This window comes from Megalops cyprinoides, chromosome 20 (assembly GCF_013368585.1).
Source record: "Megalops cyprinoides isolate fMegCyp1 chromosome 20, fMegCyp1.pri, whole genome shotgun sequence".
Taxonomy (NCBI): Eukaryota; Metazoa; Chordata; class Actinopteri; order Elopiformes; family Megalopidae; genus Megalops; species Megalops cyprinoides.
Window position 1 is genome coordinate 22,871,982 of NC_050602.1, and position 23,757 is coordinate 22,895,738.

Consider the following 23,757-nt stretch of genomic DNA (forward strand, 5'->3'; position numbering starts at 1 on the left):
TCTTAATCAAATGTCCTAATGAATGTATTTACTTTTTCCCCACACGTCATACCCTCTTCAGACACAGTGAAAGATGGAAGATTTCGGAGTTAAATCACGAGGCAGCTACCTTTCAGAATAAACGACGTATTATAAGTTAACCCTAGTTATAAATGCAGACAGTTAATTTACACGAATCCACAACCGAAAATACCACATTCGATACCACAACTGATAATAGCCTAACTTCGTAACGAATACTTGGCTATAAGGTTTGAATTACATTCACAGGAATTATTCAAACCCAAGTGACTGGCTACCATAGGCTAAGGCGAAACTTGAACAGGGCCCACACACCACACAGCCGGTGGATTCAGTAATTGTTTATACAAGCCTATTCACATTGAGGGTCAGGGTGTCGATTTAATCATAAAATAATTTAATCGCACATCTTAAAATTTCCTGTCGTGACGTCCAACTTTCTTAAATAGGCCTACACTCGGGATCATTGAAATCACGTCATGAACTACATTTTAAAATTCTCTTGCTGTGAATCTTGTAAGGATCTATTTTGTAGGTTTCCTGAAACAGATTTGCATCTATTATTTACATGCGATTGACGCACCGACTGCGCGAAACATGTTGCACCTGCCGCTGCAAGCTGAAAAAGTGGTTTCAAATGGGTTTGTTTAAACATCATGATGAAACCGTACAGCTGAATCTCTAAAGGAAGAGGAAGGGGTATGACTCCATAAGGACATAATATCACCTTAGACAGGTAAAGAAGTTTCGGTATGACGTACTCGTTTACGGCAAACGCTCCCAAGTCTCACCCTACTGCGCCTGCGTTCTCATAATGTTGCAACAGTGTAGCTATTGTTTGCCGATCAGCACAGTGTATGGGAGAGTTTGCCAGTCGATAAACGGCAGAGAAGACCGCTCGCAATCGCCACCCACCTGTTGAATATTTAGATTTTTTTTATTTGCAAGTGAGGGTTGAGTTTCTGTCGAAGAACAAAGTCGAACCTGGAAAGGAAACTTCGCGCTAAGAACAGGGAATCTTGCAGTCGGTTGTGGGTTCAAATGTTGTAACAAAGTCTCGTTTGCAAAGAAAGTTTACCTCGCCAGCTACGGACTTACGACAAGTGCCAAGATGCCTTTGGGACTGAGGAAAAAGAAAAACAAGTCGAGAGAGAGCTCGAATTTGGTGGAGAACGAGGAGGTAGGAGGGTTCCCCGGTGGAAGCGGGGCTAAGTCTGTCGTTAACGGAGCCGGATTGCCACCCCCGCCTCCCAACCTGCGACCCAAACTGGTGTTCCACACGCAGCTCGCTCACGGTAGCCCAACCGGCAGGATCGAGGGTTTCACAAACGTGAAGGAGCTCTACGCAAAAATAGCAGAAGCTTTCAATTTAAGTCCCCCGGAGGTATGGTGTACATTTATTTGTTTGGTATTTATTTATTTACGCATATGTGAGGTTATTATTTTTTGTTTCGACATGGCAGAGATGGAATTGAATAAACAGCTTTGACTCGAATTGGTTATTATTGCGGACGTGCATCGGACAGAGCCAAGCCCCCTGAAATAGCGCCTCGGGCATCTAAGTTGCGCAAGGTGGTACCTGCTGAGACAAGTGCATGGTAAATCACAGAACACATTTAGCGACTTTGTCTCTTAGAAGTGGTGAATATATGTACAGTTACATCCCTGTTGTAAGCACAATAAGAAGGTTCATTACAAGCGAGAGTTAACGTAACGTTCTGTACCGAGTATGCTTAGTTACTGTAACTTTTTTATTCATAAACTAGGAGGTAAAGGGTAATTGCCAGTGGACTCTGGACCACGTTTATGAACGGTAGTGCTTTTGTCAGGGATTCATAAATGGAGAACAGACATGTTCCTTTTGGTAGCAGGGCACCAGCACCTTCAGTGACTCACACAGCTACGTATTTACTCAGGTTTCCACGGTGAAATCTTTGTGTGGACAGATGATTGTAAAACAATTGGACCCATGACTTTAAGGTGGTGGGGCTGAACCTTGGATGCATGAGTGCTTTTTTACCCTTAAGATACTCACCAGTACAAGTGAGAAATGTGCAACCTCATAGATTTCTATTTATAGGTCCTGAAGTTCATTTGTCCCCCTTTGCTAAAAGCCTTGTAAGAAAAGAGAAAGATGAGGACAAGGCCTGATAAACGAGTGTGAGTTCAAAGCTTTTGTCCGGGGCCAGACTGTGTGGCGTTTTAAAACGTCTGTGAGTGACAGGTCTGCTTTGTCTCCTGCCACAGGATTAGATATGCAGGTCAGACCGCTTCCTGATGAGGGTGTATTAGCCGGGGGAAACACCGAAGAGACACCATTGGTCCGGTGTGATTACAGAAACAAATACATGAGGTAGCGCCCCCAAAACCAGTCTGTCAACTACCACAGGCTTGGCGCCATTGAAATCGTCTCTGGAGAGTCCTGAGGACAGTAAACATTAAGGGCCCAGCCCATACGTGACAGGATATGCGTAATGTGACATTCTGCCCTGCAATGGTAGCGCTGCCTTGATTTTGGAATAGGGACTTTTTTTTTTGAATGAAGTGCTGGCAACATCTTTTAAATGACAGCATCCTCGTGAAGCTTCTCCTGGAGGGAGTAGCAGTCTTGGCTCTTCTGGGGCTCCACGCATGAGGCCCTTTGCCTGACTGTCTACACTACAGTAAGAGAAATGTGGTTCATTTTGGCAGATATTCTTTACATACTCTCATCGTTCTCTTTCTTGAGCTTGTCTTGGATAGACGTGTTTTATGGCTTGTTATACTTGCTATGCCTAAATAAAATAAAAACCATTGACCTCTCGTTTGCTGTGAGTGAAATAGTCTGTTAAGAGGGCTTGCTACATACATGCACATACATGCACACACCTTCACAGTTTTACAGTTAGGCATTCAAATACAGATATATGCTTTTGAACCCTTGGGCAGGCCCTGGTTGCTCTGAGCCCTGTGCAATTGCATAGTTTGCCCCATGTAAAGACCACTCTGGCTTTTAGCATACATATGGCAGTAATAAGTCTGATCTGAAGATCAGAGCTGAGAGGCCATTTCAAGGTGAATTTTAGCATGTATATACAGATAGTTGATTCAGAATTTGTTTGGTTAAACATTGTCCAAAAGTCCTGCTTTAGTGCTTCTCCTCATGTACAGAGCCAAATAATTTTGACTGCAGATTTTTTTCATCCATTCAAGAATCAAAGAACATTGAGTTCACTGACACCTTGCCAAAATCTACAGAGAGGAACAGCAAGGGTGTAGTGTGGAGTATGGGTGTAGAATGTCCCGTAAATTTGCTCCCTGGCAACTCCATTCTCCCTGGTTTCGGTGCACATGAGATGCGTTTTGTGTGACGCCCGCTTGCCCATATCGCGTAAATACGTGAGGCCTTAGGCTTGTATGAGTGACATGGGGTGTCCCGCGACCCTCTGCCAGTAAAAGGAAACCCCTCCCATCCTGCCTGGTGGGCACAGCCCAAATCAAGGGAGATAAAGTCCGAGCAAGACCTCCTCAGGGGCGCCTCCCTGCCCAAACGGCAGCACAGTAAGCGCATAAAGACCTTGTGAGACATGTACTGTCGTGTCGTTTTTACACCCTCCATTTCCCTGAGAGCTGCTGCTCCCTGCGGTCACATGACTGCGGTTTTGTCACCTCTACACTTTGTAAATCATACCTGGTTCTTCCAGTGGAAGTTAGGAATTTCCTGAGAATTGGGGGGGGTGTTTTTTTTTTTTTTTTTTTTTTTTTGGCGAGCATGGTTAAAAATGTTCATCACTGTGACTTTCAGTCACTGTCTGTGGTGGCTGTTTGTTTACACACACCGTTACATGCAAGTGCACTGTTACATTGCATAACTCGCTTGGTTTTATACGGTTTCATTACATTACATTATTTAGCAGACGCTCTTACCCAGTGCAGTTCGTTACAATGTTATCCATTTATACAGCTGGATATTTACTGAGGCGATTTTTGGGTTAAGTACCTTGCCCAACGGTACAGCAGCAGTGTCCCAGCGGGGATCGAACCACCCACATTTCGGTTACGAGTCCTGCTACTTAACCACTATGCTACACAGCCGCACTGCTTTCTGCCGAGTTCTGAGTTTCCCTTCTGCATCTCAACTGTACATAGAAGCTTACTCCAAGTGTACTCATGACAGGGTTCAGAATGAGCCTTTAGCAGCGGTGTTCCGGTTTTCTGTGCGTGTGGGTGGATGGGAGGGGGGGGGGTATTCCGCTTGTGTGAGCTGATGATATAATTAAGGTCGTTCCAGATATCTATAAATGGTACACTTCAGTTGGAGCTCGTATAAAGGAGATGCTACAAGGGAAGAATTCACATGCCAAATAATTTTTGGATGCACTGGATTCTTTGGTTTCCTTGGATTCTGTGAGACTTAATGTTGTCTTGACAGATTAGAAGAAAGCGGAAGTTTTTTTTTTTTTTTAAAAACTGCATCGGTCAAAGTTTGCTTATTGCTCCTGCTGCTGAAGCATTCACCGCAGGTGTGGCTATGTGTGTTGCTACCCAGTTAAGCTGCTCCTTTGTATAGACATTATCAGCTGGCAAACAATTTGCTCAGTGTTTGAATGTCAGAGCTGCCTGCCATTGGGCAGGTTAGCGTCACAGCTGCAAATTATCAGCGTTCACCTGTGGCTTGCCTTCATTTCCATGAGCAGTGCAGGAGAGGCGCTGTCAGAGCGAAGGTGACCGAGCTCATGCCAGCCCATTTTGTTGTTTACTTCTTCTCCTGGTCTAATATATTTGCTGCTTCTACACCGTTTTGCTTGTTTTACTTGACTTAATTTGAGTTATTCCATTTGAGTGCAGTATTGAGTCACTCCCAAGAAAGGACATGTATGTGATCAGTGTAAACCTTCCTTGTGTGTGTGACTGTGTGTGTGTGTGTTTGTGCTCTGCGGCTTATGGCCTTAATTCCCGAGCACAGCTAACATTTCTGTAGTAAGAGGGGCTTAGCCAATTCCCCCCAAATTGATACAGACTTGTAAGACTTGGATTTCGAAAGGCTTAAGGGTGCAAACATTATTGCCTTATAGCACGGAATCCCGCTTATTTTACTTGAAGCCTACCTCCTCTCCCTAAACGTAAGCTCCAGAGATCTAATTTGAAGTTATTCGCAAAAGGATTGGGGGCATATAAGTCTGTACAACATCCAAAACATCCAGTACATTCTCTGAACTCTTTCTGTAATAATGCAGACCTGCTCTGAAGATGGCTGTGTGACAGGCTTTCTGCAGTGTAATAAAGAGGAGAGATTAAATGCAGGAAATGGGTTGACCTTTTATGGCTTGGATGGAATGGGGACCGAAATGCTTTGACCCCCCCCCCCCCATCCCCGCCCCCCATCCCCCCCCTACACCCCCCCTCCTCCCTCCCCCTCCAGAAGACTGGAGCTGTGCTCCTTCACTGCAGTCTCTCTCATTACCGGGTGGGGTCAGTTTGTTACGCTTCGTCCCCGTTGGACCTCTGAGTCTAACCTGCCTCAGAGCTCGATCCGAACGCGTGATACAGCACTAGGAACATATCGGATGCGCGCAGGATGGTACTCTCTTTATCTCCAGTGTTTACGCTTGCGCGTACCCCAGAGCACCCCGCGCCCGCTGGATAGGAAGCGGCGTAGCTGGGCTCCCTGCAGTCACGCTTTGTCGCGGTACCCAATGAGCTTCCTCGCGGGTCGCCCTGACACAATGGCCGTGTGTAGCCACCCCTTGCGGTTTGTTCTCTTCCACTGGAGCAAAACAATCCCGCCGCGGTAATTGAGCACTCACGGCAGCTGCGCCGTGCATGTGCCCTGGACGCATGGCACAGTCCCAGCGCTGGGAGAAGCGCTTCGGGGACAGAGTCCCCCGGGGCCTTCCCCCCGGCTCAGAGCTGAGCCTGGCCTCTGCCTGAAGGCTGAGAGCGGCTCAGTCTCTCTTTGAGAAGCTCTCTGGGAGTTACTGTGAATTCTGTCATCATTATTATCTCTATCATCATTATTATTATGATCATAGCCACCTGCATAGTTCTTCTTCTCCAGCTTTTTGAATCCCTCACTCAATTCATCTTTCAGTAAGTAAGGGCTTAACTTAGTTTACATTCATATCACTTGAGCAGATTAACGGTCAGCTAATTCTTTCTGTGCTCAAGGCTGTCTTGGCCTTGTGCATACACCTTTTGAAATTTGGGGAAAAAAAGCGCACATTTCCCATCAAGGACACACCTGCCTCCGTCCCATGTTTCAGCAGCACAGCGACACCAGGGTGCTTGGAGACAGAGAGCAGGCTTGACCTGAGCCACAGCTGCGGCATGGTGTGGTAACCAAGGCATAGGTGAGTGCTTGGCTGCACTGCAGTTGAAAAGGTTGCCTTGGTGCCACAGTTTTTCACTACGCGCTGTTTGGCTAACAATGACTGTGGAGGATGTGGTGATATCCCAGGGGTGACCAGTCTGAAGGATGATGTCATTGATGGGGGAGCCGTGAGGTGGAGTGATACCACGAATTTCTCCTCCCTGGATCAACAATGGTGTGTAGTGGGCTGTTCATGAAAATAATTTACAGTGAAATGGAACACTTCATAAATGTGTGTATGGCCAGTTCTTGTGTGAAATTCATTGCTAGTCCTCTGAAGAAAAAATACCCGGCATAGTAGGTGTAAATCTAAACTAACGAGTATGTGTTTAGACATGCCAAACATGTCGAACATTTAGGCGGGCTTGATTCTCTGCACCTGTGGTTTTGAATGGAGGCTCCGCCCAGTCCTGAGATTCTATACATTCTAGTTTATACTGTCTGCATAATGCGTTGGCTCTTTGTACAGCTGTTTATATTGGCTGCTTTGAATCAGTTACGTGCTTTCAAAAAAAAAAAAAACAATTAAAAAATAAGGCATGATACGGTAGCAGCTGACTCCTGTGGCAGTTTTCCTTTCTGTAACTGGAGATGACAGATTAACAAAAGTGTTTGTGAAGTAGTTAATGGTTAATAGTTATTTCTTTGCTGAGTATGTATGTCCTCACAGAGTGGATGTATAACTTACATTTCCATCTGTTGTGCATTTCTACAACTGGATATTTACCCAAACTGATGAGATTATCTACACTGCTTAAAGATATAAGTGAATTGCCATTTGTAAATGAGTTGGCGGCTCTCTGGGGAAAAGCCTGTTCCTTAACCATAATACCGTACTGCCACCTGTTACACTCTCGGTGATTTTACATTATTGTGAACTGAAATTTTTCTGTACAATAAACCCCCAACATGATACAGATTACTAACCGTCCCCCCCCCGGTTAAACATTAGGGAAATAGTTCACAGGTTTAACTGGCTGGCTCCAGATACAGCTGCGTGTTCATTTCATAAGTTAGTGTTTTTGTAATGTCTCATGCACTTTGCTTGGTAAAGTCCTCCTCTTATTGCTTTGCTGTGCAAGACTGCGGAGCTTCTGTGTAGTCAGCATTTAACCTCATTACAGCATTGGTTTAGCCTTTCATGAAAAAACAGGCTGCGTACTTAATATAAGGAAATATTTTACTAACGTGGTAATCCAGGATCCACGCAAATGCCTCTCACCAGTACAAGAACAGTATTTTGCTACTAATATTGTTGACTCCTTATATGGCTATTTGCTCGTATTGTACTCTGCCTCACTTGTAAGTCGCTTTGGATAAAAGCGTCTGCCAAATGAATGAATGTAAATGTAAATATCTGTTGTTTTCTTTACAAACTGATTTTTTGAATTTGCGACTCTGGCCACTGACGTCACCCTCGTTCTCGTGTGTCGGGTTTGCTCTGATGTATTTGTGCACTTTGTGCCAAGTACAAAGGCCAGGTGAACACACTTTGCCAGGGACAGGTTTAAGACGCTTTGTAGAAAATCAAAAAAATAAAATAAAACCCACAGCCACAACCACATTACCAAAAAAAAAACCTAAAGCTAAAAACAGGGTGAGAGAAGGCGGAGAGTGGTGTCCTGATGGCTTGTGCTATAATTGAGCTGTGAGAGCCGCTATGCCTGAAATGGCAGGCGGGAGTGTTCCGACACCTCAGAGCGTAGGTGCAGGAGCGGCGGCTGTGCGTCAGGGCAGCGGAGGAGAGAGGCGTTCGGTGACTGCGTCCCGGCCGTGCCTGGCGGTGCCGGGGGTGTGTGAGCGCGTGTGTGTGTGCGCGTGGAGAGGCCGGCGTGTCGGGGTGGGAGGGGTGGGCCGCGGGGAGCTGATCCGGTTGCATCATGTGTAACTGTGGGTGGGTGTCTGCTGTGATTCCTCCCACCAGCCGGCTGCATTTACTCCAGCTCTCCATTCAGCACGGCCCTGCGGGGAGAGCGGGAGTATCACGGAGAGGAGCATCCGCTCTGACGCCACACACACTCACACGTACACACACACTCATACGTACACACACACTCATACATACACACACACTCATACATACACACACACTCACACGTACACACACACTCACACGTACACACACACTCACACGTACACACACACTCACACATACACACACACACTCATACATACACACACACTCACACATACACACACACTCATACATACACACACACTCACACATACACACACACTCATACGTACACACACACTCACACGTACACACACACTCATACATACACACACACTCATACATACACACACACTCATACATACACACACACTCACACGTACACACACACTCACACGTACACACACACTCACACGTACACACACACTCACACATACACACACACACTCATACATACACACACACTCACACATACACACACACTCATACATACACACACACTCACACGTACACACACACTCATACATACACACACACTCACACGTACACACACTCTCACACGTACACACATACTCACATGTACACTCACACGTACACACACACTCATACATACACACACACTCACACGTACACACACTCTCACACGTACACACATACTCACACGTACACTCACGCGTACACACACACTCATACATACACACACACTCACACGTACACACACTCTCACACGTACACACACACTCGTACATACACACACTCTCACACGTACATACATACTCACACATATACACATGCACAAATACACACACACATACATACACTCTCACATATACACACACTCACATACACACACTCACACATATACACATACACACACACACACACACACTTACACATACACACATACACACATATTCACACACACTCCTACATGTGTACACACACACGCACATACACACACACACACTTACACATACACACATACTCACATATACTCCTGCATATGTACACACGCACACACACACACACACATTCATGCACGCACTCTATCCCTCCTCTTAATCCTGTCCTTTTTTGAGCTCCGGTAACCAGGGGCAACGCTGCTGTGTGCGTCAGCTGATGTGTGCAGAGTGCCGGCCGTACACAAAAGGAACACAATGGAGAGGCCAGTCTGGGTCAGAGCCCGGCGCTTTTAAAAAGAGATCCCCATTACTCCACTGAGGGTCTCTCTCAGGGCGCTGTGGGTCAGAGCCCGGCGCTTTTAAAAAGAGATCCCCATTACTCTACTGAGGGTCTCTCTCGGGGCAGTGTGGGTCAGAGCCCGGCGCTTTTAAAAAGAGATCCCCATTACTCCACTGAGGGTCTCTCTCAGGGCGCTGTGGGTCAGAGCCCGGCGCTTTTAAAAAGAGATCCCCATTACTCCACTGAGGGTCTCTCTCAGGGCGCTGTGGGTCAGAGCCCGGCGCTTTTAAAAAGAGATCCCCATTACTCCACTGAGGGTCTCTCTCAGGGCGCTGTGGGTCAGAGCCCGGCGCTTTTAAAAAGAGATCCCCATTACTCCACTGAGGGTCTCTCTCAGGGCGCTGTGGGTCAGAGCCCGGCGCTTTTAAAAAGAGATCCCCATTACTCCACTGAGGGTCTCTCTCAGGGCGCTGTGGGTCAGAGCCCGGCGCTTTTAAAAAGAGATCCCCATTACTCCACTGAGGGTCTCTCTCAGGGCGCTGTGGGTCAGAGCCCGGCGCTTTTAAAAAGAGATCCCCATTATTCCACTGAGGGTCTCTCTCAGGGCGCTGTGGGTCAGAGCCCGGCGCTTTTAAAAAGAGATCCCCATTATTCCACTGAGGGTCTCTCTCAGGGCAGTGTGGGTCAGAGCCTGGTGCTTTCACAGAGAGATCCTGATTACTCTGCTGAAGGCCTCTCTCAGGGCAGTGTGGGTCAGAGCCTGGTGCTTTCACAGAGAGATTCCCATTACTCCACTGAGGGTCTCTCTCAGGGCAGTGTGGGTCAGAGCCCGGCTCTTTCACAGAGAGATCCCAATTACTCCACTGAGGGTCTCTCTCAGGCCACTGTGGGTCAGAGTATGGTGCCTTCACAGAGATTTTGATTATGCTGCAGAAGGCCACTATCAGGGGGGTGGGGAAGGCCCCCCTCAGGGCAGTGTGGGTCAGAGCCTTGCCTCCCCTTGCCTCGTTAGGTCTCATTTTACTCACATTATCCATGGCCTCCCTCAGGGTGGTTTGGAAGGCCTTACAGGAGCATGCATAGCAATACGGAGTTGTAATATTGTGTAGCTTATTATAGAGTTGTCAGTGTCTGACAGCACAGAAACGCAGGTTGTGTTTTTGCGGGTGGGTTGAAGCCTGACAGTTTTACATTAGCCTGCTGAATGTCCTGCATGGCATGACTGCAATCTAAAGTGGAATGTGTAGTGAAGGATTTATATCAGAGAAACACTGGGTAACAGGAACCTCGGCTATTAATGGGCAGGGTAATACATTAGGATGGGATTAATTTGCATTCTCTTTTTTTTAATCCATGCAGTTGCTATGGCAGCCTAATGTAGCCCTAATGTGAGTCCGTCTGTGATTGGTCAGTCCGTCTGTGATCAGTCAGTCCGTCTGTGATCAGTCAGTCCGTCTGTGATCGGTCAGTCCGTCTGTGATTGGTCAGTCCGTTTGTGATTGGTCAGTCTGTCTGTGATTGGTCAATCTGTCTATGATTGCTCAGTGTGTCTGTGATGGCTCGGTATATCTGTGATTGGTCAGTCTGTCTGTGGTTGGTCAGCTGCTCCCAGCTGCTCCCAGGATCCTTCACAGATGGGGGCGGTGACGTATTCGCCATACGCTTTCCGTCTCGAGGCCTGTTAACGCTCACTGTCATACTGAGCTGTGTAGATAACGCTCAGACTAAACAAGACACATGCAGTGGAAAGAATAGGAGGGGCTGTTGTCTATCACAAGTGCTTACGGTGCGGCTGGCCTTTACCCTGAGAGAATGCTTTATGGCGGCTGAGGCCGGGAAGGGTGTGCCATCGGTGGGGCATATGGAACCGGTCCAGCTGCGGTGAAAACACACAGCGGTGGTTGCACAAGCCAACGCTTCTCATTGCTGAGTCATGTAAAGATCAGCAGCAATGAGGTACAACTCCACGGTCCATGATATGACTTCAGGGAATATTTTTGCTGTTGAAGTAGTGTAAATATTGTCTAAATATGTTTTTTTAAAAAAAGACATTTTCACTACCTTGATATGTTTGTTTTAGGGTCCAAGGGAGTTCACACTGATCCACAGCCAGTAACTTTCTTCTACCGTAATTCATTTATTGATGAGATATCCAGTGATTATGTAGCAGAACCAGCTGCCATAATATGATTTTGTGTTCTTTGATGTCAGAGTGGGGATAGCAATGAAAAGAAAGTGTGACCTTTTGAGTTTTTGGTTTTTTTTTTCCCCAGAACACCCTGTATTTCTGGACAGTTTTAAAAAAAGAACGTTATTGTTGTTCCAAAGAAAAATGTGTTGTAAATATGTTGAAGTAAATGCCAGTCGTGTGCTCTTGAACAGATTCTCTTCTGCACGCTGAACACTCACAAGATCGACATGGAGAGGCTCCTGGGGGGGCAAATCGGCCTGGAGGACTTCATCTTCGCCCATATAAAAGGGCTCAAGAAGGAGGTGGAGGTGTTCAAGGCTGAGGATGCCCTGGGACTCACCATTACAGACAATGGAGCTGGATACGCCTTCATAAAGGTAACAGTAATCATCATCATTATCATCATCATCACCACTATAGTAGTTGTTATTAGTATTACAAACATTATTTGTATTGAAGTGTGTTGGAAGTCTCTCTGGATAAGTGCATCTGCTAAATGAATGTAATGTAATGTAATGTAGTGTAATGCACCTCCCATGTAACGAAACTGTAGCCTCAAGTGCTTCACAGTGCAAGTCACTAGTCAGAAAAGTATAGCATCTGAAAATTAATCACATTCTCACAATGTAATTTACAGAACGTTAATCACTTAGGATCCCCACATGTAGACTTGGATGAGGACATTCCAGCCAGGATATAAATGTGAGAAATTATAGGATCAGGTTTCAGTAATGAAAGAGACAAAAGGGCGTAAAGCCTGTTACAGTCTGACTGTCACAAGACACTTTGTGGAAAGAGCGGGGTCTTCCCGCATCAGACATGGGTGTTGTGGCACTCCCATGTCCCGTAGGGTTACTTCCACTGCATGTGGGGAGGAGCTAGAGGCCCAGAAATGATCTTTGATCTTAAAATGATCTGCCTTTATGGTTCAGTTGCTGATAAATCTGAAGACAATGCACACAAGGATAAAACTGTCTTCTCTGCCAGGAGGAGTTAAGGGGACCTCAGAAAAATAAGGCCCTGATCCACTACCAAAATGACAAGTGCATGCACATATTCACTGGTCATGGTGCAGTTATAATCTGTATATTTGTGGCTCCAGAGGTACTTTCTGCTTTAAAAGGTTTGAAATTTATTTCTCTTATATATGTTTCTGTATCTGAAATAGCCAGGATTCTTCCTCCTTAAAGACGAGACAACCCAGATGAAAGCCAGGCAGAGATGGCAACAGATTCATCCAACCAGAGCACGGCTCTGTACTTTCACGAGGATAGAAACGCACAGGAAAGAGCAGTCAGTGCTACACATTCTCAGAGGGACAGAGAAAAACAGCTCAATGGCGCCACCCTGTGTGCTAGTAGCAGCAGTACAGCTGCTGTAGCAGACAGAAGTCCTGTATCACCAGCATCCTCAGCATCTTCAAACAGGCAGCCTTGAAAAACCATACCCAAAAAGAACAAGTCTTAAGTAGATCATAAATATGTAAAGCTAGGAAAGCACACAGGCCGAGAAAGCTCATTCACAGAAGAAATCTGCATTGTAAATTTCTCCTGTCAGCTTCGTGCTGAAAGGCTTTGAAGCAAGCGTAGCTTTAATTAACCTGCCTCTTGTTGGGTTTTCTTTGGGGGGAAGGTGAGGGAAGGATAATGGGCTGATTGCTTACACAGAGATGAGTACGTGCTGACCAGGGTGGCTGCTCTCTCTTCAGCTGGAATATTTAGCACCGCTTGTGGCTTTAGGACAAAGAGAGATTGTCCTGTATGAAAATTAAATATATTGTAATATATAGAGAAATATGTTGTTCAGCCAAAGAATATACTGCAAATACCCTTAAAATAAATCAATACAAAGCAAAAAATGTATTTCAATACATGAAAACAGCAACAATTTGCATCCTTTAAATACATTGTCTTAAAGAATGTATTTTTTAGATCATCATTCTCAATATTTTATGTTTGGTGTGGGTACAAACGGAACTATGGAAATGTAACAAAGGAAGTGAATTTCTGTCATAAAAGTAACACTTTGAGTGTTGAAAGGTACGATGTATTAAACCACATATGGATTACATTATCTCTCATTTTCTTAAAAACTGGGAAAGAGAAAAAATACATCATTGCCAAGATATTTATCTCTGCTTTGTAATTACATTCAGAGGCCTAATTCTCAATATGTAATACTAATACGGAATATTATATAATACTATTATCAGAGTAATAATTCAAATTCAACAGGGCAATATTCCCAGACAGATTGTGCAAGGTAGCCCGACGACTGGAACAGCATGACACCCTTAATAGAACTGCGTCCGAGCGTTAGACTCAGACAGAAAGATGCATTAAAGTGTCTAAGCTTTTAATCCAAGCATTAATTGAAAGTATTGCACTCCTGGCTGTACTCTCGCAATTGCTTCACGAATAAATGAAATGAATTAAAAAGCATCGCACCGATTTTTCGCGGGGGAAGTGGAACGTTCTCTGTGACCTACAGCACGTCCTACTTTCGTCACTGGCTGCATTTTCAGTTTTGACCACCAGGTGTCACTAGCAACCAAGTTCATGCAAGAATTTTCTCCGTGGTGTAATCGGAATATTTTATTAGGAGGAAGTTTGCCTAAGATTTCATCAAAACATGCTGGGGGCTTGTTTTAACAAAGTACAGGGATTTCAGACAGTTGGGCATATGCAGTCATTTTTTTATTATTCCCAAAACGATGCAAAGCAGAAGTATAAGCAGAAGATTTTTTTTTTATTATTATTGAAGAGGTGCAGATTTCTGAATCAGTAGCCCAGGAGCTGTGACATGTTTTTGCTGTGGCCTCAGGAACTGGGAAAGATGGTTGGTAAAGAGTATATAGTGAACAAATTTCTTACAGGTCAACACTGACCTTAATAAAAATATTCATTTGTATCTTGTTTTGTCCTAGTGCCATACAAGTTAATCAAAATAAATATCAGGTCATTCGAGAGTTACAGTATGGTATTCCTGAACATGAAATCAATGATTTGCAATTGTTGAATAACCACTGATGCTCAGATTCCTAATACGCATACAGGCAACCTGAGAAAGCTTGGTTTGTGGTAGCCTTTTAGTGAGCAGTAGATTTAGACAGTGTTTCCAAGGGGGCCAGGTCAATAAGGCAACAGTAAATATTTTACAGAAACTCTGGTGGGAAGTGAGGTCTGGGGCTGGAGACAGCCCAGGAATGTATAAACCAGCTTTCGAATTCCCCTCCTTTTAGGACTCCTGCCAAACATTTGCATTTTACCTCCTGAACTCAGTCGGGTGTATCTTAGTGGCCAAGGTAAACAGCTCGGTAAAACCGTTACAGCCCAAGGAGGAGTGAGAAGGAGCTGAGTGAAGAGGAACTGAATGCTGGAGTCATGCATGCTAGCTGTACAGGTCGGATTGGGGAAACTCCGCTCATCAAACTCATGTCTACACACAGGTAGAGGTGTATCTGGTATGTCTGGTATGTAGGGCTGTTAAAGAACTCCTGTCCCCTGTTACCCGTGAACGCTGTGACCAGACATGCCTAATTGTCTTTTAGCAGATGCTCTTATCCAGAGTAACTGACATTCTCCCCAGCAGGTTTTGTGCCCTTTGACCTCGGAGCAATCATTTCTGTCAGTCCAAAGACATTAACATTTCATTACATTACATCACTGTCATTTAGCAGATGCTCTTATCTAGAGTAACTCACATTGGTTACAATTTTTACATGTTATCCATTTATACATCTGGTATAGTTACCAGATGTATAAATGGGTATTTACTGAGGCAATTGTGGGTTAAGTACCTTGCCCAGGTGTACAGCAGCAGCTCCAGTGGGAATCGAACCAGCAATCTTTCAGTGACAAGCCCTGCTCCTTGCCACGATGCTCCACTACCCCCCAGTTAGAGAGGTATATCCGGTATGCAGGTGTATCTGGGCTGTCCCCTGTTACCCATGAGCACCGTGACCAGACGTGACGTGCCTGAACGCCTTGTGCAACCTGACTAAATTTTATTTTCTTTCTGCGTGTCGCAGCGCATCAAGGAGGGCAGCGTGGTGGACGGGGTGAAGGTGATCTGCGTGGGCGACCACATCGAGTGCATCAACGGGCGCAACATCGTGGGCAGCCGGCACTACGAGGTGGCGCGCATGCTGAAGGAGCTGCCCCGAGACCAGACCTTTACGCTCAAGCTGGTGGAGCCCATGAAGGCCTTCGGTGAGTGCGGCCGCGGCCCGGCAGGCGACCGGGCGCCCCCCGAAAAAAACACGCAGAGCTCCGTTTTCCTGGACCTCTGCATTCCACACTGCTGAAAAATAAAAAAATTAAAGAAAAAGTCCTGAGTGAAGACCCTTCTCCGTATCCAACGCTGAATATTCATGAGCTGGCAGGCCTCGGAGTTGTTTTGATTCTGAGCGATTGCCGATTACGTTGGTTCAAAACATCGGCGGTGATTAGAATCAGCGCCAAAAGCAAAGTCTCGCAGCTCATGAATATTCATAAGCACCTGCCTTTGTCTGGAAACTTTAGGTTCAGCAGTGCGGGGGACGGAACTTTTAATGTAAGGGTAACGTACCGAGAGCCAGGCAACCGGCAGGCGGCTTCGAGCGTCTAGCAGCGAGAGCAAGACGTAACGTTCGCGAGTGAAAGGTTTCTGGTTCACGGTTCCGTGGAAGAGGTGCCTGCGGTTATGAAAGGAATCCCTGCGCACACAGGCACTGTTTCTGTGCAGGGCAATGTGTGTGAGGAACCCATTGCTGTCACACACACAAGAGCAAGTGAGAGTCAGCGGGCTGCCAGGGGCAGGGTGTGCCAGTCATTCTTGCTCAAGCAAGTTCATTTGTGTTCCTTGAACATCCGTGAGGCTTTCTCGTGTATGTCATTTGTTTACGCGATATGTAAAATGCACAAAACCCTAGCCGTTTGTGAGTTAGCAGTTTGCGGTTTTAAATCTTCATGCCAGGCAGCACTTGTTCTTGGCTTCACTCTCTGTTCCTGGGTCACAGAGCGCCACTGAAACCCCCGCTTTGTTGCATTTATTTGATGTATCGCACATATTTATAGCATTATTATGTTAGTAGTCATCACTCATTTATTAGGTTATTGCACTTTATTATGAAGCGGTGGTTGTTTTGCTTTGGGACCAAATCCCCTTTGCACAAACATCTTCATTATTAGTACAGTATTGACCAATTATGCCCTCAGTGATGAATTCTAGAATGGAAGAAATCTAGAATGTAATGTTTGTGCAGAATTAGCCAAATGTTTAATCTAGTGTGTAATTTGTGAGTATGCACAGTCAAGACAGCGTCACCGCCAGTAATTACTGGAGCTGGCAGCAGTGAAGGTTCAACTTTTGGCTATGGTGCTTTGAGTACATGGGACTTCCTGAACCCTATAATGGGAGGAGCTACCATCGATGACCCCCAGTGGAAAAATAGAATAGTCAAAAGGAGTAATGTTCTTTTATTGGTTCAATTCAGACAATATCATAACTGCTCCACTCTTGAAGTGGTTCATGGATTTTGAATGGATAACACCCGTGGTTAATACATGTATGAATGTTTGTGTGTCTGTGTGTGTTTGGGTGTCATAAAAACCCTTCGCTTACTACCCCTTACCATTTGCCAGCCAGACACCTTCTTCTTGTCATCAGACACGCGGTGTTTTTCCAGGCTGTGTGTGACAAGGCTGTGCGTTTACGTGTCCCACAGATGCTGCAGAATTCGAGTATCTAAAAGAGATTCACTCCAACCCATTCATCACTCCTCACCGACTGTCAGACATCCACATGCCTCTGGTAACAGCTGGGATTTAACTAAAGGAGTCACATAAGGTGCAACTCTAAAAATGTGCTCACTGTGTCTGCCCCAGTCTTCTCCTTCTCCGGCCTGTTCACTGCAGATTTAACAGCCGATAAAAGTGAAGAAGTGCAGTGTTTGCATTATCAGAAGTGAGCAAAGTATCCCTGTAATGTCCTGTAATTTTATAAAGAAACATTGTTTCATTTATGCTCTTTCTTCGGTGTTTAAGTTCACCATACTTCTAGCTCACATTACTGTGCTGTTTTGGAAGCCACTTCTCCCAGTATGACAGCGTGACTCTTTTAAATTATAACCCTTGTCTAGTCATTCTCACTTGATCAACCTGTCAGATCTGTGTTTTTTTTTTAGTATAGATGCCTTCAGGTTTTGTTCCAGTTCTAATAATTTAATGTGCAGCTTTGTGGCTCTGAGGTAGAATCTTCACACTCCGTGCTTATGTGTCACGTACCCAGTCAGTGTAAATGAACAGACAAAACTTTCCTGTCTGCAAAAAAACTTGCAGTTATGCCAGAGGCTGTGCATCATAGTTAAGCCATATTATGGCGGCTTGGCAAGCTTCCTTTCTCCGAAACCTGTAGCAATGCAGAGGTAGCCATATTTCAGAGGCCTGGCTAACTGTGACGTGAGAGGGGAAAGATGAGCAAGATGTGAGTGTTCTTGAGAACGAGGGGCTTTTCTGGTGTGTCCTCATTCTGTGTGACTCCTCTGTCCTGTCCGGTCACAAAGACCAGAACACAGTCTTCCTAGAAGGGCTCATAAAACTATTTCCGTGCATCCAGTCTAAACCGGTAGCAGAAATTTTCATCATCCAGTGTGTAAGATGGTGCTACCTTGTTCAGCCAAGAGTAAACATTACACTACAGGCTGGCAGGAAAAGCAGGTCTGTCTCTGGTTTGTAGAGTGAATGAGTGAACCACTGCTCAGGGGGTGGGATTGGTTTTTGGGTGCTGGGCTCCCACCTTCCAGCCTTGTAATGCATTTTCCTCTTTTATGAAACCCATTTTGGGAATCGCCAGTTGAACAGAAGACTCATCTTACAGGGACACCCTCTGCACTTGCAGAAGCACCGAGGTGAGACGAACGCAGTCCCCCAGTATTGTCACATGCATTTTTTGCAAGAAACATCACACTGTGGTGGGGGGCTGCAGTGTAGCATAGTGGTTAAGAAGCAGGACTCAAGGTACTTAACCCAGAAACAGGGTACTTAGCCCAGAATTGCCTCAGTAACTATCCAGCTGCATAAATGGATAGTACAATTGTAAAAATGTACAATTTACTTTGCAAAAAACCTATAATTGATGTCAATCACTCTGGATAAGAGCATTTGCTAAATGCCAATAATGTAATGTAAGGTAATGTAGCTGCTTATTGGAGGACACTGATGTCATCTGAGCGACTCTTAGTCACCTGAGAGCAGGGAGATGAGGAAGCCCTGGCTGACCTACCCACCCTTATCCTGTGGGAATATGGGATGTTGGTCACTGTCACCAAGTGACACACCCCAGTTCGAACCTGAGCCACAGGATCGAGCATGAAACACTTTAGCCACTTCCAATTTTCTAGCTCAAAACAGCCAGCTACCTTCAGCATAGGGCTTGTGAAGAATGTAAGGGCCATGAGGGCATTAGCTTGGTGCACCAGCCAGTGAAACCTGGCTGACTCATCCACCCCCCCCCCCCCCCGGCAAAGTGGAGCCGATCTGCTCCGCTGCTGTGGGCTCCCCGTCATCGTCACCTAATGCCCGGAACAAATGCCTTAACTGTCTGTGCTGGACATGAAGCACTTTTGTCTGAAAGCGGTTATTAGTTTTTTTTTGTTTTTTTTTTTCGTGACATTCTATTTCCCCCTTGTCAAGAGAGCAATCCGTTTTAAAAAAGTGTCTCTTGTTGCCATGCTGACTTGAAATATAACCAGAAGTGGAGTGTTCCTCTCTCAGGTATTGGAGAATATAACCAAAAGATGAGAGGTGTGTTAATGTGTTTGGTCGGTCGTTTCCACCCGGTGTGCGTCATAGCTCCGATTAATTCTGGCTGCAGTCTAAATGAGGGCTTTTTTATGAATGATCCTGCTGATGTATTAATTATGAAGGCACTTACCCTCTCTCTGACCTTCCAGGAAGGAAAATGATTTTCAAATCAATTAACTTCCAATAAGTGCTTTAGTCTATGGATGCCTGGCAGGTTAAGACAGCCCTCTTGGTTGCTCTGAATTACTTGACCTCACAGCGAAATGGCCGAATGTAAGTGTTTGAAAAGGAACACCATATGAAGTAGAACTGGGGGGGACTGACCGGGGTGGTAATCAAGCTAAAAAATACAGGCCTGTTGCAATGAGGAGAACAACAGTAACCTGCAAATAGACAGTATTACAGGGTATTACAGGCCCACCTGTGGGGACTTCTCACTCTCGGCCCACCTGTGAGGATTTCTCACTCTCTTAATGGCCCCATCTTTCAGAGGGTGCTGGTACCGCTCGTACGCTGCCCGACCTCTTACTGCATTACCCGACCGGTGTCTTGGTCACAGTGTCCCTGCAGAGAAGGCTCTTATCTCATGGCCATTAGCTGCCGGAGAAGCGGGCTGGTTTTGTGTTTAGCGCCCTGAGGTGACAAAATGTAAGTAATTATTCCCCCGCGTTTTGTGATGGTCCAGGTCGTCTGAATCCACATTCTGCTGGTTAAAGGCCTTGAGCCAGCCTTACTTTTGGCCTAGATGCGGTCAAATTCCATTCCCTTTGTCTTTAACTTTTGTGTAGCAAATTTAGCAAATTTAAGCATTTAACATTTTACTATTCTAACATAGTCGTTTTCCTTTATTTCAGCGGCATAAGAAGTTGACTTGTTAAAAAAACACCCATAGCAGTTTTATGTAATTTATGTCTCTCATGTTGGGACTCTAATTCCACTGTTGCTTTGAGAATATAAGGGAATTGTCAGTAATTATGAATATGGTGAAAGCTGAGGGCGCTCAGCCTCTTTGTTGTAAATGTGATTCATTTAATATTTTCTGATGGCACGTAGCGGCCGATCTACATGTGAATCTTCATGGGTCCTATTTGTAGCCTGAGTGAAGTGACAGTGTCATATAGCGGTAGGGAGCAGGGCTTGTAACTGAAAGGTTGCTGGTTCAATTCCCTGCTGGGGCACAGCTGCTGTACCTTTGGGCGAGGTACTTAACCCACAATTGCCTTAGTAAGTATCCAACTGTATGGATAAATAACGTGTAAAGATTGTGACCTATGTTAGCAGCTCTGGATAAGAGCATGTGCTAAATGACAATAATGTAATGTAATGTCTTTGGATTGACAGAAATGCTTGAGCCGAGGTCAAAGGGCACAAAGCCGGCTGGGGAGAGCAAGATCGCCACGGGCAGAGGGACGCTGAGGCTTCGGTCGAAAGGGCCCGCCACCGTGGAGGAAATGGTGAGCCAGTTCATCCGCAGAATCTCACAACTCAAACCACCATTTTCTTGCAGGGGTCACCGCTACCTCGCGGGTAAAATTAAACTATGTCCGTGATTACCTGGAAAACATGAACATCCAGTCTTAGTGGGATAAAATGAAATGAAAATTGCTTATTTCATTTGAAATGGGTGGTTGCAAAAGAAAAAAGAAAAAATGTGCTTTCTTACTGGGAAGGGTACTGTTAGACGCTGTTTGTTCATGCGTGACTGCTAAGCCAAAAAGAAGTCTAATTAGGTGTATTGTTAGAAACATGGAGAAAATCTAAGCATTACTCACTGCTGAGACAAGATAATTCTATTCCCACACAGACTGAGCTGTATAAGAAACAGGTAAACTAATGCAATTAATTTTTTAAAAAGTCTGAGCCCTTTTTTGAGGTAACCTGATGTGGCAGAAAGAAGGTACACATTGATTTGGTGGTTTTTTTTCTGTGGGGAGATTTGTAATATGTCATGCTTTAATCTTTTTAAAACTGATTTTTTTGTCCCCAGCCAACAGAGTTTGAAGAAAAAGCCGTCAAGAAGGTGGACGACCTTTTAGAGAGCTACATGGGAATCCGAGACACTGAACTGGGTGGGTAAAGGCCAGCAAACGCAAGTGATTTGCGAAGTTACGTGATTTGGGCCAGTGCAAAAGGTCATGAAATTACACAGCCAGACTGTTATCATCATCTGTGAATTTACATTACATTATTGTCATTTAGCAGACGCTCTTATCCAGAACAACTTACTTAGCTCACAATTTTTGTATGCGGATATTACATCTGGATATTTACTGAGGCAATTCTGGGTTATGTACTTTGCCCAATGATACAGAAGCAGTGCGCCAGCACGGACCAGTAACCAGTAACTTTGTAAACTGCTGCCCAGTTCGTTATGAATATTTTACCACTGTAATGTCTTGGTAATGAACATGTGACGTACAGGTGACCTGAAGAAACGCTTTGGAAGAGAGATGCCAGTCAATAGATGCTCTGGAATGACCTTCCTTCCTCAAAGTGGCCCTCCCCCAGTAATGCCACGCCCCTTCTTGTTTGCCACACCCCCTCCCTGTGTAAAAGTCTCACCTCTCCTTCTCGTTCCTCTCTTCCAGCTGCCACCATGGTGGAGGTCGGGAAGGACAAGAAGAACCCAGACGAGTTCGCCATGGCGCTAGACGAAGCCCTCGGCGACTTCGCCTTCCCCGACGAGTTTGTCTTCGACGTCTGGGGAGCCATCGGAGACGCCAAGCAGGGGCGTTTCTGAGCCGGGGGACGGACAGACCCGCGATCAGGAGAAGCGGACAGAAAGCAGTGCTTTGGGATTTTTTTTGTTTTTTTTTTTTGTATCACACACTTTTTAGTGTTAGTCTTGCAATATCACAAAGACCACAAATGTTTTTATTTTTTATCCCGTGCATTTTGTTTTTGGCACTGTGTTGATACCGGTACTTGCTGGTCATGAAGGGTACTGTTCTCTTACATACACTCACTTTATTCTGTTAGTCTTTTTTAATTCCTTAAATGAACTGGATGTAGTGGGCACATACCTTCAGGAAGCTCTCACTGTATTAACATAAATCACGAAGACCCAGACACACATTAAATTATTTCGCAGCAGGTAATGACCAGTCCCTATCACACCGTCTCTGTAAAGAGTCATTCAATGTTCCTCTCTCAGATAGAAAGCTCTCTGTTCTTTCATTATGTGATGTTAACATCCTTGTTTTCATTTGGGGGGGTTCGCTCTTACAACTGCATCGGGTCCTTCTTGTAACCTAAATTTAAGTCTTTCCTGTCATGCCAAACCCGACTGACTATGCGGGAGAGAGCAGAGAAATGGAAAGACATCAAAGTAATTCCACTGTCCTGCAGCTTGTCTTTGTTTGCTGGGTGCTGTGGTGTCTTTTTGAAGCCTGTGGAACTTCAATATTGTGAAATATTCCAGAGCATTCCTCCAGCAGTGCCGCCTTTTTACCGTCTGTATCAGTAGAACACTGGTTATTCTCATGTGTTATTCTGTGTCTCATTGACCTTTTTTATGGGTACATTAGCTAGAAAGAGGTGATGCCACATTTATGATTTTAACTAACATTCCTTTTATTTTTTATTTTAAATTCATCTTGTACAGGTTCCTTACATAGAGGTATGCCAGAATAGACAAATTCTTATTTTTTGCTCTCTTAATTTATTTGTTTGATAAATGGCTATTTGATGTTTTAAACAGGAAAATATTTTTATGATGTCGAGCTCTATATTTAGAATGAATAAAGTTTATCAATCATGATTCCTCCGTTTTATAGGCTGACTGGCTGTGACACGCCCCCAAACAGGGTTAGTGTGATGTCACAAGAGGATCCTGGTCAGTTCCAGTCATTCATGTGTCCAGGGTAACACTACAATTCCAGGTGAAAGCTAACAGTACTCTCCCATTGAAGCACCACCTGCTGGTTCACTGCTACAGGTGAATGCAGTGAATTGCTTTAGAACCTCTGGTGTCCCATCTCTTACTGTACAAGTTGTGGCACGTTACACATTGTGTTTAACAATGCATAAGGGATGATTGTTTATTAAAAAGGAGAACTAAAATGAAAAAAGCGAGACAAAGGTGTTGTGCTTTGCTAAACTTAGAGATTTTCCAGTTCCATAGACTGAAGGTGAGGAAAATGGGTTCGAGAATTTTGAAGTTTAAAAAATGCACTTAGCTTCTAATTGAAATTGATCTAGAGGAGGAAACCCAACTGTGTGTATGATTGTCTGTGCGTGCGTGTGTGCGTGCGTGTGTTTTTATCTTCGGTATCGA

At 45.0% G+C, this 23,757-nt stretch overlaps 1 protein-coding gene across 1 annotated transcript; it reads left to right on the top strand.

Annotated features, from left to right (window-relative positions):
• The first annotated feature begins 848 nt into the window (after window positions 1-848).
• Window positions 849-23,680, top strand: gipc2 (GIPC PDZ domain containing family, member 2). Its single transcript, XM_036554967.1, has 6 exons — window positions 849-1,405; window positions 11,889-12,074; window positions 15,728-15,908; window positions 20,823-20,935; window positions 21,469-21,550; window positions 22,070-23,680. The coding sequence occupies exons 1-6, from the start codon at window positions 1,133-1,135 to the stop codon at window positions 22,219-22,221; spliced, it is 987 nt and encodes a 328-aa protein (XP_036410860.1). The 5' UTR covers window positions 849-1,132; the 3' UTR covers window positions 22,222-23,680.
• Window positions 23,681-23,757: the final 77 nt, after the last annotated feature.